Consider the following 16,600-nt stretch of genomic DNA (forward strand, 5'->3'; position numbering starts at 1 on the left):
TTGAATTCAGTCTTCTAGACCCAAAAAATAATTTGCACAGTACAGTTAATGGAGAATTAGGGCATGCCGATGGCAAGAACAAAGATTATGCAAACTTGCCCATTTTGCCTACTACCACCAAAACAACAGCAGAAAATACTCTTAAGGCAGTATTCATATGCACTAAAATGTTATGCACAATGGATCAGTCCCTGTAGTTTAAATGGTCTCTCATTAAGATTTAGTATTTTCCACGGTGAGCAGATCTGCCAATTAAATAGAAATTTGCTAAATATTCTATAGCAATCCCATCCTGCATTCAACTCATGCAGCTTTAACCCAGATGTTAGAGCAATTGATGCTTACAACCAGTAGCTTAAAGCTCTATTAAGTATAAAGTTATTCCTAATGAGAAAGGCTTTCCTTCTTGTCGCCACTATACCAGCAGTAATAATTCTTCCACGTGCAGTAAGTTTAAATACAATCAATGGAGATATTATTTTCACTCTGATTTTCTGTGGAGTATACACCACTGATCTGAGAAAAACATATAGTTTCAATGGAAGGTATAAATAATCCCTTCTTCTCTAAGATGTTTTACCCAGAGCTTAATAATAATAAAGGAATTTGGGAACGTTGCCTTTTTAAGGGGGCAAAGATTGCTGAGAAATCAATGCTTTTAATAAAAGAGCAGATTTGAAAGCCATCTGTGATTACCTTCACACGTAGCTTTTGATCAAGGCTTTGAATTGGAAGTACAACTATCTCATCCCAAACTGGGTTCAAGTTCTTATATATGACTTTACTTTTGTACAGCGTCTTCCCATTCAGCTTAAATTTCACATAGGGATCGCTCGTGCCTTTAAAGAAAAAAGAGAGCAAGACAGGTTTTAAAAATATACGTAAAAGCCCAGGATCTCCGTTAACTAAGGATTCTTTCCACACTCCCCTGGCTCAAAGCATTTCACGGAGCACGCCCAGAACAAATGTCTCCCCGTGCATGGACTGAAGGCCCCAGAGGGGGCAAGGAGAGAAAAATGAAACAATTTGGGGTAAATGACTGATCCTTCTTTGCCCTCAGTGGCATAATACAAATGGGCTCCTTCAGCTTTTTCTGTTACATTTCATTCTGGGTTATGTCATCACTACATTAGCCACAAAAATTCAAGACACAAAATCCACCGGCACCAGCCAACGGTGTCAGGAATCCTGAGGAGAAACCAACCCCTCCCAAGAATGGCAGCAAGTCAGTGAAAAGGGAAAGAAACTATTTTCAAACACTTGGCCAGAGGTCTGACTCAACAGAAATCTGTACTTTAGAATGTAATCATAATAAATAAATCCATCTCTGGAACCACTGGCTCAAAAGATGGGGCAAGAGGACGAAAGACTAGAACGGGGAGCATAGAGATTAAATTGACAAAGTTGTCATTCTCTGCTGCCTCCTGCACCTGCAGTAAAGCCAGCGAGCATTGTTTGGCCCTGGCTGGGGGAACAGCCACACCAGCCAGGCCCTCCGCTGGCCTCAGGGCCAACACCCCTGACCCGCCCAGCTCTTCCTGGGGAGCTTTGAAACAGACACCAAAGAGAATGAATAATATCTCTCCAGCCACTATATCCAAAGCAGAAAGAAGGGCTGATGTCAAACCCTCCTCCACAATTTCAGATCAGCTGAGGGGCAGCAGGATGGGGGTGGGGAAGAGCACTGTAAACAGAAACCATGAATTCTGTGTTTTGCAGGTCTGTTGCACACCTGCAAGCATGCCGTCATACTTGAATACTTGGGACATACTAGTGCAGTGTTACCCAGTGAATGATGAATAAAGAAGGCACAAAGGAATGAACAATCAGTGAGGAGATAGCCGAAGGCCAGCCAATAATGTCACAAAGAAAGAAAAAAATCTAATTTCAGGAGTTATGATATTGTAATTAACTGTGAAACAGACAACATGATTCAGTGTCCAAAGACCAACAGTCTGTTTTACCTGTTGGGTAAATATATCTGGGATGGATATATGTGTAAGATATATATATTATATATAATCTGCATATATAATATATATAATATAAAATAAAATAAAATAAAATAAAATAAAATAAAATAAAATAAAATAAAATATAATATAATATAATATAATATATATATCTGCATGCCGTGGACAGTGCCCAACACAGGCCCCCATATATTTATGGACGTGAATTCCTACTATAAAGTCAAGCCAAAATAGTCTAAGGTATCATCTCAAAAATTAATTAGGCCACTCTGTTGCAAACATTTACCAAATCAGTAATGCCCTCCTTAATTACCTTAAGCTTTTCTTTTCGTTAGCTCCTTTTTCAGGTTTTTATTTAGCTGCTGTATTAAAAATTACTGAACACAAGTGCAATACCCTCCCCAACTATTTGAACAGAAAGAAATTTCGCAATAAAGTAAGATACTGTGCATTTTTTAAAAGCCTCAATAGATTAACCAAGGTATAATTCGGCTGGTAGCCTTCCAGTATGGTAAGACTTCTAACTTCAAGACCAAGAAATTAAATCGCAAGCATATACAAATACGCAATGTACTCAACTCTCACGTTTTAAGTTTGGCAACACAGGGACAGAAGCCCAGCAGTCTTTATTTTAAACTTGGACACACGCAGACACATACACACACATGCACACCATGTCAACTGGCAGCTCTGAACAGGACAGTAAAAAGGAATGCATTCACAGCCATTCAGTGGAATAGTCACTAGTGAGTGAGCAATGCACCCCCGCCCCCTTCACTCCCTTTTATAGTACAAGAGAACACCTCTGGCAAGTCAGACTTTAACAATCATTCTGATATATATATAAAAAAAAATGTGGGGGGAAAACTATAATAAAAAGAGGCCTTTAATTAAATGAAATTGCCACTCTGGGATCGGGACTTCATGCTTGTCAGCGTACTCTCAAAATAAACATCTCAAAACCAGACCTCGGTGGTGTCACTTTCTCACAGGCAAAGCATACTGGGTAATCCCCAGGCATCTTGACAGCTACATAATGTTCAAACGGTTTCACGGGTGAATGGCGTCAGTTGCGTGAAAGAAAATATTAATGTCTGGAATTAATAGAAAAAGGGACCAGGGTTTACAAAGCCAAACAAGGAAAGAGAGTGTCAAGTTAGTGTGGCATTAATTGTTAGGGAAAATTTGAGAAAGGGAGGGAGCACATTGTGATTTTTCTCCGTGAGCCTAAGTGCCTCACTGTCAGGGAAGTGACATCTCAACTAGGCAGGTTCTGAAAAGGGGTCGGCTGCTCAGGAATGCAACTCCCCGATTATACAAATGATGAGATGACACCTGAATGGGTGGACTTTAACCTTTTTTTCACTGGGACCTTCACCAACAATGAGGCTCCTTGGAAGAAAGAGGTGGTGTGGTGCTCTGGGAGGAGAATGAGGCCAGGAGGCCAGACGGGCGCCCCCGTCCTGATGGGGCCACTGATTCTGCCCTTGTGGACCCAGTGGGGGTCACACAACCTCGGACTCGGAAGATCAAGATGGTAAGCATCAAGGGTCTGAGTTTCCTGCCGCACTCCAAACACATGGGGGTTCGATGCTTGCCGAGACAGGCTCACAGCCCTTCACGGGTCCTCCGACCCTCGTGCCCACAATGTGCGGATGTCCTTACTTCTGCTCCTACTCAGTGACATGACGCTCGGCCAACCCTCCCTGGACTCTACCTGCCAGGCCTGCTGACACTGCTCACGTGCTACAAACCCTGAAGGCTGATTTCAGAGGCTGCCCCAGGGCTCGGCACGATGGGGGGCAGGGGTCACCAAGGTAAATGAGTCCCAGATCCTGCTTCAGTCCAGTCTCCTGTACCTGGCGGGCAGCAGGGACACCATAAATATAACTAGGGGGTAAGTATCAAAATAGAACTGAACTCAGAGGTGGTAACAGCTCACAGGTAGAAGAGATGAGCCCAAGCTGGGGTGGCCGTGGAGTCTGGAAAAAAAGGTGCTGGTAGAAATATGGGTGGACCCGAACACACGGAGAAGATCTGAGGTCATTTTAGCAGGAGAAAATGGCAGTGAAGCTGGGGAGCAGGAAGGAGACCCAAATGGCAAGATCTGTGTGGCGCCAAGTAAGCATTTCAACTGATCTGGACATTAAGTGAGAAAAAATACAATGAGAAATAAAATTGAAAAGGCAGATTTGAACCAAGCCAAAGTGCTTTACTTACTTTTTTTTTTTTTTAGATTTTTATTTATTTATTTATTTATTTATTTGAGAGACAGAGACAAAGAGAACACAAGCAGGAAGACAGGCAGAGGGAGAAGATGCCCAACTGAGCAGGAGCCCAAAGTGGGGTTTGATCCCAGGACCCTGAGATCATGGCCTGAGTGGAAAGCAGATGCTCAACATCTGAGCCACTCAGGCACCTCCAGGGTCAAAGTGCTTTAAAATAACAAAATAAGGAATTTAGTTTTGTTCGGTAAGAAATACAGGGTGTTTTTGTCTTTCTTGGTTTTTTTTCTTTAATTTCTTTTTTTTTAATTTTTTTTAAAGATTTTATGTATTTATTCATGAGACACACAGAGAGGCAGAGACATAGCAGAGGGAGAAGCAGGCTCCCAGCAAGGAGCCTAATATGGAACTCGATCTCAGGACCCCAGGACTACCACCTGAGCCAAAGGCAGATGCTCAACCACTGAGCCACCCACGTGCCCTTTTTAAAAAACTTCTTAACACACATAAAACATGCACAGGTCTTGGAAAGGTATGAAATGAAAAAGAGAATCTCTATTCTGACTCTGACTTTCCTCATTCTCATTCCTCTAATGGGCTGGTTTCATAGGTTTAGTATAGGAAAAAAGATACAAAAATTGATTTTAACGCAGGTGTAATCATATTACATGCATTGGACTTCATGCTTTCACAATTAAAGCAATACAGGTTCACCAGGTATTTTTTTTAATCCACTGCTTAAATTTTCATTACTTACATCACTAGCCACCAAATAATGGATATTTACATCACTTCCACTTTTTTTAACTAGTACCATCAATACTATAATAAGCATTCTTGTATGACTCTCTTGGACTGCATAAGTGAGTATATTCAGAGGAAATTTTTAACTTTGGAAAAACTGCCAGGCACATAAATATGTGCCCTTTCTGGTTTGCATAGACATTGTCAAATGGCTCTTCCAAAGTTCATCAAATTTACATTCCCGCCAAAAGTATATGTTTTGTACTTGTTTTTGTTTCTCTGCATGCTCCTCAAACTGGATGTTATTATGTGCCTTTATTTTAAAAGAACAGCAGGTGGAAAAATAGTATCTCAATTTTTCTCTAACTTTGACATTTTGAATAAAGTTTAGGATCTTTTGTATTTTAGTGACCTGCCTTTGTATTTCTTGGTCAGGGAAATTCGCATTCATATCATTTGTCCATTTTTCTAAGGTCTCATAGTTTGTTATTTGCTTCAGGATTTGAATGAGTCTTTAATCAAGGAAATCAGCTATTGGTTATAAATCTTGTCATAATTTGTTTATGCTTAAGCTATTTCTTGCAATAATTTTTTTTCACTTTTATTTAGTCAAATTTACCAAAGTTTTATTTATGGCTTTGTAGTTTAACATCTTGCTTGGAAGAAATGTTCTCACTGTAAGATTTTAAATAAGTTCAGCTATGTTTCCTTCCTCTGATCTTGTATTTTTTCATTTATGTATATAAGTCTTTTGTCCATCTGGAATTATTTCAGTGTGAGGAGGGAAGGAAAGTCAGGTTTAGGTATGGAACAGGAAAGTAAAAATGATCAGAGCCAAGCTTAAGAAATATAAATCTGGCAGCCGCTTATAATGAAGGAGGCAGAAGAAACTAGGGAAAGCAAGAAAACCTGGTGCTCGAGATAAGGCAGCCCCAGGGAGTTGGGGGCCGAGCAAAATGCTGCACCCGGACCATCAGAGGAGGCAATACAGGGCTTCACTGAGCATGCTCCGCAGAATGTCACCTGCAGGGATGCTCCGTGGACTGAAAGTGTTAGGTCATCAAAACCACTGGGAGAAGCTGTTTACCACTTCCTTCCCTGGAATTTCAGTGGACAGAATACTGAACTTCACTAAAACCATGAACCACGTTAAGACAACAACAACACAAACAGCTCAAAACTTTTCTACTCTGTATTTCAGGAAATGATTTAAACATAAAAAAAAAAAAAAACTTTTCCTTGGAGCCTCTGTGAACATAATATTAGATTCCTCAAATTCAAGGCTCTAGAAGGTAAGATGTATGCCCAATATTTGTCAAATGTGCACAGTAGAAGTATTATAAATATGTGATCAATGACTGGATGATATTTGAAATAAGATGGCATAGGGATGAAAATTTCATACTTTCCTTTATCATAACTTCCTCTTTGTAAAACCCCACTTCTTTTCTTGGGCAATTTTACTCAGTATCCTTATGGCTAGTTTCACCTGTTTATAAAAAATATTTCAACCTCAGGGGCCTGGGTGGCTCAGTCAGTTAAGCATCTGTCTTTAGCTCTGGTCATGAACTCAGGGTCCTGGGATGGAGCCCCTCATGGGGCTCCCTGCTCAGTGGGGAGTCTGCTTCTCCCTCTGCCCCTCTCCTCCACTCATGCTCTCTCTCTTTCTCTCTCTCAAATAAATAAGAAAAATCTTTAAAAAATACATACCAACCTCAGGATTATCTCAAGAACTGAATGAATCCATATACTCCAGCCATTTACAAGAAAGTCTCATTGCAATTGCTATTATTTTTAGTATTATTGCCCAATTAATTTAAAAAGGGTGAGTATAGAACAATATATGTATTAAATATACATTTATTTTACCTATCTAAAATAACAAATACCAATTTGTCTCTGTAATGTCCCTTCTATTGCCATCTTTAAAGCTGTGAAATCCATATCACCTTTTCTCTGCAGAACTTGAACAGAAAATTCCTTACATACTTCTTACAAGATCCAATGTGGTTTGAGAACATTTCCCTAAAACAATCTGAGCTTTCCTGGAAAGAAAGAATTGCATTAAAAAACTAAAAAGCCCTAAGTATTCATAAGTATTGGCTACCACTCTACCTACAGTCCTAATGTTATTCACTGAGGATTTCAGATCGTTTTGCAAATATAATCAATGGAAATGACAGCTCAGTGAGATGGACAAAAAACAACTCTAGTCCATCATAAGGAAAGAGTGATCAAGAACCATATTTCTTAAAAAAGAACCATATTGGTTCTCTTGGCATTCTATTTATCTACTACCACATTTTGAGAGTTATAAAAAATGGTCAGAAGTAACAGGAGAACTGATAAGTAGAATAGACCATATCACGTTGACTGGCTCAAGAATCAATCTAACATGCAAATAAAATAAATCTGCACTGAAGCTCTAATTACAAACAACTTCTCTTTGCTTTTTATAATATAACTCATGGGCACAAGAGAAAAAGCAGATATTCAAATGCATTAAAGGAAAGAAAATTATTACCATCTAGTAATATTGTGATACGTTCCTAGACTTTACATGCACACTCACACACTTTTTACAAAAAGGAACCAGGCTTGGGGATCCTGTGTGGCTCCATCAGTTGATCTTCTGACTGGTTGGTTTTGGCTCAGATCATGATCTTGGGGTCATAAGTTCAAGCTCCATGTTGGGCTCCTCGCTCATTGAGGAGTCAGCTTGAGATTCTCTTTCTCCCTCTCCCTCTGCCCCTCCCCCTACTCACTTTCTTTCTCTCTCTCTGATAATTAAGTAAAACCTTTTAAAAAGGAACCATCCAAAAAAAAAAAAAAAAAGGAACCATCCTTCATATTATATTTTTACCTTTCTTCAATCAATAACATATCAGTCTCCCTTGTGCCCAAAAATATATTTCTACAAATCAACTTAATGGTCATTTATGTGTATATTGGTACATAGATACATAATATAGTTCTTAAAAACTAGCATTCCTAACTTGCAATACAAATCCATGCAGAAATCCCTATCAAAATACCATGGACTTTCTTCAGAGAGTTGGAAGAAATTATTTTAAGATTTGTGTGGAATCAGAAAAGACCCCGAATAGCCAGGGGAATATTAAAAAAGAAACCAAAGCCGGGGGCATCACAATGCCAGATTTCAGGTTGTACTACCAAGCTGTGGTCATCAAGACAGTGTGGTACTGGCACAAAAACAGACACATAGATCAATGGAACAGAATAGAGAATCCAAAAGTGGACCCTCAACTTTATGGTCAACTAATATTCGACAAAGGAGGAAAGACTATCCCTGGAAAAAAGACAGTCTCTTCAATAAATGGTGCTGGGAAAATTGGACATCCACATGCAGAAGAATGAAACTAGACCACTCTCTTGCACCACACACAAAGCTAAGCTCAAAATGGATAAAAGATCTAAATGTGAGACAAGATTCCATCAAAATCCTAAAGGAGAACACAGGCAACACCTTTTTTGAACTTGGCCACAGTAACTTCTTGCAAGACACATCCACGAAGGCAAGAGAAGCAAAAGCAAAAATGAACTATTGGGATTTCATCAAGATAAGAAGCTTTTGCACAACAAAAGATACAGTCAACAAAACTAAAAGACAACCTACAGAATGGGAGAAGATATTTGCAAATGACATATCAGATAAAGGGCTAGTATCCAAGATCTATAAAGAACTTATTAAACTCGACAGCAAAGAAACAAACAATGCAATCATAAAATGGGCAAAAGACATGAACAGAAATCTCACAGACGAAGACATAGACATGGCCAACATGCACATGAGAAAATGCTCTGCATCACTTGCCATCAGGGAAATACAAATCAAAACCACAATGAGATACCACCTCACACCAGTGACAATGGTGAAAATGAAAAACACAGGAAACAACAAATGTTGGAGAGGATGTGGAGAAAGGGGAACCCTCTTGCACTGCTGGTGGGAATGTGAACTGGTGCAGCCACTGTGGAGAACTGTGTGGAGGTTCCTCAAAGAGTTAAAAATAGATCTGCCCTATGACCCAGCAATTGCACTGCTGGGGATTTACCCCAAAGATACAGATGCAATGAAACGCCGGGACACCTGCACCCCGATGTTTATAGCAGCAACGTCCACAATAGCCAAACTGTGGAAGGAGCCTCGGTGTCCATCGAAAGATGAATGGATAAAGAAGATGTGGTCTATGTATACACTGGAATATTCCTCAGCCATTAGAAACGACAAATACCCACCATTTGCTTCGACGTGGATGGAACTGGAGGGTATTACGCTGAGTGAAATAAGTCAGTTGGAGAAGGACAAACATTATATGGTCTCATTCATTTGGGGCATATAAAAAATAGTGAAAGGGAATAAAGGTGAAAGGAGAAAAAATGAGTGGGAAATATCAGAAAGGGAGACAGAACATGAGAGACTCCTAACTCTCGGAAACAAACTAGGGGTGGTGGAAAGGGAGGTAGGCGGGGGGTTGGGGTGACTGGGTGATAGGCACTGAGGGGGGCACTTGATGGGATGAGCACTGAGTGTTATTCTATATGTTGGCAAATTGAACACCAATAAAAAAATAAACTTATTAAAAAAAATTGAACACCAATAAAAAATAAACTTATTAAAAAAATTGAACACCAATAAAAAATAAACTTATTAAAAAAAAAAAACAAATCCATGCAGAAGTAATATTCGTAGGAAAAAACCTCCTTTTCTTTGCTAACAGCAAAGCTCATTTGCCAAGCTAAAACACTTCAGCCATACAGTTTCTTCAAAAGAAAGGTTGTCAGGCTAGAAAGTTTTCTAATTAAATGCATTTCTCAGAGTAGCTGTTTGTTTGTGAAAAGAAATTATCTCCACATTTTTACATTAAGTTCACATTTTGTTATATCTGATAACTTTTGTCAGTTTTTAAGAGTTAATTCAAGCCAACAGTTATTTCCCAAGTCTTTAGAGAAACTGAGATACACATCGATGAACTCATCCTGTATAAACAGTATTTGGGAACATGAAAAGTATAAATTTGATGTTTTTCTTATCCTCTGGCTTAAGAGAAGCGATATTTAAACTATTTATAAACATACATTTAGAATATTCTCAATATTATACATACTTAGAATTTTTCTCCCTACCAGAAAAACAACCAACACTGAGCCATTTTTATAGGGGATGCATAAGTTCTGACTTTCTTTGAGGCCAGCTAAATAAGAGATAGAAATGTTTTCCAGAAAAACAGCTAGTGATGATTTTTCAACAGCTGCTGCTGCCCCCTAGCAGTTAAGCTGGGGTTTCTACATCAATTCCTGTCCCAATGTTACTCTCTAAACTGACCTTCAGAAACTATAATGGGCATTATGAAAATGCAGAGTATTTTTCCTCAGTCACATGGGAAAGAAGAAACAACTTTTCCTAGGTAGAGCAAACTTCATATTACTTAAGATAGCAGTATGTTCAAGTCTCGCACAATTCCAAGCCACATTTCATCCACTACAATTAAGTTAAGGGAACATGCTTATTCCCAGAATTACCCTGGCACATCATTCTGTACGTGGTGGCTGCACGCTTCCTGGAGCTGTTCTCTTGTTAACAACCACAAAAGAACAGTTTCCTACCCAACCATCTTCAAATTTGTCTGTATGTGTTCTACCACTTAGCACATCTTGGGCGAACTATTCCTGAAGTTTTCTCCTGAATATGATTGATTCCTCTCCTCTAAGGGAACTTGCCATCTATAACATCTCAATGGCACTTTGGTCAAGACCTGCCCGTGGATGGACGCTTCAGTGTAACAGCTTCAAGCAATTTACCAAAATCCAGTGTCTGAAACAATTTCCAATGACCAACTTACAGTGGGATGAATGATCTGAACTTACCAGTTATACCAAACTTGTTTATTTTAACTACTTATAAAGTTTTACCAGAACTTCTTTATTTTGACTATTTATAGTTTGTATAAATAATGGAGCATAACAGAGATGTTGAAAGTAAAGTCCTCCTGGGACCTTCAGATGCATCCTCGTACATGGCCTCCCTAAACTTCCTTCAGCCCCACCTACCCCACACACATCCCTCCCCATCTGTCTTCCCCTTAATATCCTCTCCTTCTCTGTCCTTAGTCATCCCCTTTCTGGGATCTGCAGCCTAGGCCAAGGCATATCCCATCACTCCTTCTTTTTTTTTCTTTTTTTTTTTGCCTGAGACAAATTATTTAAAATGCTGTTTTCATAAACCGATTAACTGATATGACCCAGAGACCTTCAGCTGTTTTGAAAAGTTCTCATCTGATAACTTTATACATGCAAATTTATAAATATAGATTAGAAGAAAAAATTGTTGGGGCACCTGCGTGGCTCAGTGGTTGAGCATCTGCCTTTGGCTTGGGTCATGATTTTGGGGGTCTGGGGATCAAGTCCCACATTGCAGTCCCCACAAGGAGCTCTGCTTCTCCCTTTGCCTGTGTCTCTGCCTCTTTCTCTGTGTCTCTCATGAATAAATAAATATTTTTTAAAAAAGAAAGAAAAAGAAAACATTGTCAATATACTGATGAATTCAGTAAGTCAATAAATAGACCATTTGGTGAACAGATTACTGGACAAATTGGCTTTTGATGAGGTGGTCATTAAGAGATGTTTGCACCCCTTTCTTGATCAGGTGATCCAAAGCACACAAAGGTGTGAACTTCTGCTTCATGTATCATGCAGGATTGTCCCTGCAACATCAAATAGGGAAGAGTCCAGGTAAAGTTAGAAAAAGGCCTAATGGAATAAAGAAAAGGAGAGGGGAGCCAGTGACTAGGATGCAGCCACATAAAGAGACTATAAAGGGGATCAGGGAAAGAAAGAAGACAAGAGTTAGCTACATAACCATAGAATGGAAATGTTCAGTCTCTGCCAAGGGTACAACCTACCAGATCTGTAGGACTGTCAGCTCTGGGTGTTCTAGAAACCCACACTACCAAAGCATACACAATTATGAATACCCTAAAGTTCTCCCTTCTATTAATACAAATACTAAAACTGTCCTCAGTGCAGGCTATTGTTGGAGCATAAATTTAAATCTAATGAAACTGGGACACCCGGGTGGCTCAGTGGTTGAGTGTCCACCTTTGGCTCAGGGCGTGTTTCTGGGGTCCTGGGATCGAGTCCCGCAATAGGCTTCCTGCAGGGAGCCTGCTTCTCCCTCTGCTTATGTCTCTGCCTCTCTCTCTCTGTGTCTCTTAAGAATAAACAAATAAAATCTTTAAAAAATAATAATAAATAAATCTAATGAGACAGCAGCCTCCACGGAGAGGAGACAAAGGACTGAAGCTTTGTAATAACATTAACAACAGGCATGTTCTCATTTAATCCTCCAAAAACTGTAAGGGATAGGACTATTTACATTATTGTTTTAAAGAGGAGGAAAGTAAGTAAGTTCCCAGAGCCAAGCCTCAAATATAGATCCATTTCATTGTCAGGCCTTCAAAACAAGAGCAATTTTAAAGCGTAACCCATCCCATCCCTCTGAATGTGGGTGACTACTCCAGTCAATGTAGTGTGGAGAAAGTCACACAGTTTTCCTTCCGAGGCCGGCTACACAGGGTGATATAGCACCTGCCTTGTGCCCTGGAGCCTCAGCAGCAACATAAACAGCGTGACAAGTCTGAGGCCCCATGCTTCACAGAGCGGGCTCTTGTGGAATAATCTTGTCTTCTAGCATGCCATCCCAGGTTCCCAACATTGCTATAAACAGGCTTTTGAGCCTTGGGATGATCACTCTCAATAGGCAAGTCATTCTCAACCTACCAAGTCTTCCCAGCAGAGACTGCAAACAGTGCATGGCAAAGAGAAACCATTCACAGTGTGCCTTGTAGAAATTCCCATCCCTCTGAATTCATGAGCCTGTGGTGGTTAAGGGTTGCTAAGGTTTGTGATAACTTGTTACATGATGATGGTCTCTGGAATTACACCCTTCACCTTTGCATGCTGTGCTTTCTGTCTCAAATTCAGTGCATTGTGACTCTTAGGGGTTTGATGGCATGATAGGACTACCCACACAATGCGGGAGCTGAAATCCCAATTACACCACAAGTGAATCACAGGACATACAGAAATATACCAACATACCCTCTGAATTTCACTCTCTGTGTAAAACACCCACACCGCCTGCCTGCAGCAGAACACATAAGATCAACATCACAATGAAACTAAGTAAAAAAAAAAAAAAAAAAAAAAAAAACACCTACTTAAAGCACACCTTGCAATGGGGCACATAGCCTATGGATACAGAAGTGAACTGATAATAACCACTCACTATAGGGAAGCCCCATTCAACCAAATGGAATGCATGCTACATTAAGTACAAGTCAGTGATCTTCAGCTGGATGTAAAGCAATTTGTCCCATGCATCAGATATAGGAAACATGCTGGTCTTGCTTTCAAGGCACTTCATAGGAATTGGGACAGGATCCTACTGAAAGAACAGCTTAACTGACTTTATAAAAATGGGACAGTATCAAAGCTTTCTAATAAGCTGGTAAGGGTGCACGGCATTCCAAAACAAAATACAACAAAAATCTCTAGAGGAAAGGGCTCCATAATGGGAAAACAATAAAAGCTATACGGATAAACACGGCCAACCAAGGATGCTCTGTATCCAAGTGGGAAAGGAATGAACAGAAACAGCTTTCAAAAATCAGCTCCACTTACTTGCAATGGGAGCTTGGCAGGCTATAAAAACTCAACAAGTGGAGAAAAGCCAACCACTACCTGTGATTTGGGATAGGTGTCTGCATCTCTGAAAGTCTCAAGTTTGCTCTTGAATAACATTTTCATACACCCACCAGCTCTGTTCCTGTGGCTCCCACACAGCAGGCCGGGGATTTCATGCCATCTGGTGTTCAGAGAAGGTACTCCAATGTGAAGCAAACCCCAATTTTTGAAAAAAAAAAAAGAGTACTGATTGTGATCTTTTGATACAGTAACACTGGTGTGGTGCTGGCATCTGAACAGAAAAACACATCCATAGGATTCAAAGAGAAAACCAGGAAACAACCCTAGTAGGTACTGCATTTTAATACACTTAATAAGTGGCAATCAAGTCACTGGGGAAAGGAATCTTTAGTCCTTGCTAATTAAATAGCCATTTGGCAAAAAGTAAATCTAAGTTCCTACTCTGAGCCAGAAATAAAAATAAACTTGAGACAGATCAAAGAGATAAAGGAAAAACATAAAACAAAACAGCAAAGAGAGTAAATATAAGTTGATGTGTATCCTTTTAAGAGAGAAAGGCCTTTCTTGTTATAAAAACAAAGGAAGAAACTCTTTAGAATAGGATTTTAAGACTTGAAACGATTTTTTGCAACAAACCTTTAAAAACAAAATTAGGAGATAAATGGCAAGTTAGAAAATATATGTGAACCTATCTAGGGAACAGAAGAATGAGCAACAATAACAGATGGAACATGCACAAAAGAAAAGCAAATAGCTCATAACCAATTGCATCTGAGGGACCAAATTTATTAATACAAATTGAAACAAATATAATACTTTTTCTCTATCAAATTAACAAAGATAATCTACACACAGTGTAGGTGAGAAATGAAAAAGTAGACCACATGTATGCGACTGATGAGTGAGCAACATATTTCCCAAGGATGGGCTGGCAATTCTATAACGAGAATCTTGAAATGTTCAGATCATGGGGCACAAAACATCTGCAAAGAAATAAGAAAGAAAGTCATACACCCAGATTGAGGCACAAGAATGTTTGCATGGGGCACTATTGCTCACAATAAAAATGTTGAAAGACATTGGAACATGGATTAAACAAAAAATGATATATTATATTCATCTTTTTATTTCTTCTCAAAATGGAATTTTAAGAATAGGGGAAAAATACAGGGGGTGAAAAAAAGCAAGTGAGCAAGCAGGCTGAAGTAAGATCCCATTTTACATTAGTAGGTAAAAATGGTTCTTTAAACACCAGATCAGTATGGTACACTCTGTAAAACAAACAACAACAAAAAAAGGCCATGTCTGCCCAGGTTGATCACTATGAAATCTCAGGGGCATTTTCTGATCAAATATAAAAGAGGGAAAATAAAACCATCAATTCATAATGGAGTCCTTACTCCAATCACTAAAATCTAGCCTCTCCTTCATTTCTGCTGTTGCACAAACTCAAAGTTGGAATTGGTCTCAGAAAACACCCTTCACCTCCACCACCCTTTGCCCCCAATGGGGACAGGGGAGCTGGGGTGAGAGGAGGAAATAATCTATTGCAAAAAGAGACAAAAGTGAAAAACACGTAAAAGGTAAAACAAATTATCAAGAAACTGGAAAGAAAGGTAATTATAAGGCCTTTCTTATGGTGGAAATGCCACGAGTCCTTCCTTTCCCAGAAGGTAAATGTGAAAATAAACTACAAATAAGGATAAAGACACCTAGACACACTAATAATAATTCTTACTGTTTATTGTGTGCTATTGCATTTCCTCCAGCCCCACCCACATCCCCACAAACATGCACAGCAGATGAACCCCCACAACCTTCCCTAGATGGTATCTGAGTTAGCACTCAAACCCAGGAGGTCTGCTCTCAGGGTCCGGGACTCGTGCTTGTACCAAAACTTTGCATTATGGCCCAAAAGCAAATGATGGATTTTTTTGGACACAGCAGGATAAATGGAAGATGTTGGGGTCTGTCCCAGGCTCAACAGATCTGTCCAAAGGCTAAGGGGATGGTGTACCACTCAGAACACACCTGCCAGGAAGTTGTATGGCTGCTCCTCAGTACACAACATGATGGAGCACAGAGTTCTAGAAACACCCTGCCTGTCCCTTACAGGCTTCTCTCTAGCTCTAATTTAGGGTGTCTTTTCTTCTTACATAAGACCTATATAATCATAAAAAAATTAAAATGATAAAAATTAGCCTATTAAATAGCAAAAGGAAAAGAGGTCTAAAATCAGAGGTACCAGATATTTGAACATTTTGGTTGCAGATCAGTAACTTACTAAACACCTACCACATGGCAGGCTTCTCACACTAGTGGGACCTCTTTAATCTTCTAAGTCATTTTTCCAAATTGGAAAATGACTTATCCAACATTATTCTTCCTGCAGTGTGCAAATGAAGCTGTTACTGCTCTGAAAGCGAAGGTCGACCATCTGTGTGTGCTGGAAAAGGATAAAGAGAAGTTTGCTAGATGAATGTGCCCTGAATTTTCATCACCTAAAACTCACGTCAAAAAGAACCATCAACCCTCAATCCACAGGCCTCTCGTAGAAGTGATTTGTACAGCCCCACTGATCACCTTCCAATGAATTCCCTCCAAGGACTTTTCTTTCCCTTTTGCAACACTGCAAAATGGCCACCAGAGGGCACCAGCAACACAGTGTTCTTCCAGGGCACCGCTGGACAGGGCGGTAACTGCCTTCACTCACATCAAGAGAAAGCAGGGTTTAACGCAAGGGCTCTTGTTTTCCAGGAATTAATGCTCAAGGTTTTTTGTGTGTGGGTTTTTTTTTTTTGTTTTGTTTTGTTTTAGATTATTTATATATCTATTCATGAAAGACACAGAGTGAGAGGCAGAGACATAGCCAGAGGGGGAAGCAGGCTCCCAATGTAGGACTCCATCCCAGGATCCCAGGATAACGCCCTG

The 16,600-nt window shown here is 39.7% G+C and overlaps 1 protein-coding gene across 10 annotated transcripts in view; it reads right to left on the bottom strand.

Moving 5' to 3' along the window:
• The window catches only part of MCTP2 (multiple C2 and transmembrane domain containing 2), a 245,083-nt gene that overhangs the window by 151,375 nt on the left and 77,108 nt on the right, over window positions 1-16,600 (bottom strand). For all 10 annotated transcript variants that reach the window (XM_025437491.3, XM_035714286.2, XM_035714285.2 and 7 more), the window contains one exon: window positions 697-839. In XM_025437491.3, coding sequence (XP_025293276.1) covers window positions 697-839 — 143 coding nt within the window. The remainder of the gene's footprint in view (window positions 1-696; window positions 840-16,600) is intronic.

Source organism: Canis lupus, chromosome 3 (assembly GCF_003254725.2).
Source record: "Canis lupus dingo isolate Sandy chromosome 3, ASM325472v2, whole genome shotgun sequence".
In the NCBI taxonomy this organism is placed as follows: Eukaryota; Metazoa; Chordata; class Mammalia; order Carnivora; family Canidae; genus Canis; species Canis lupus.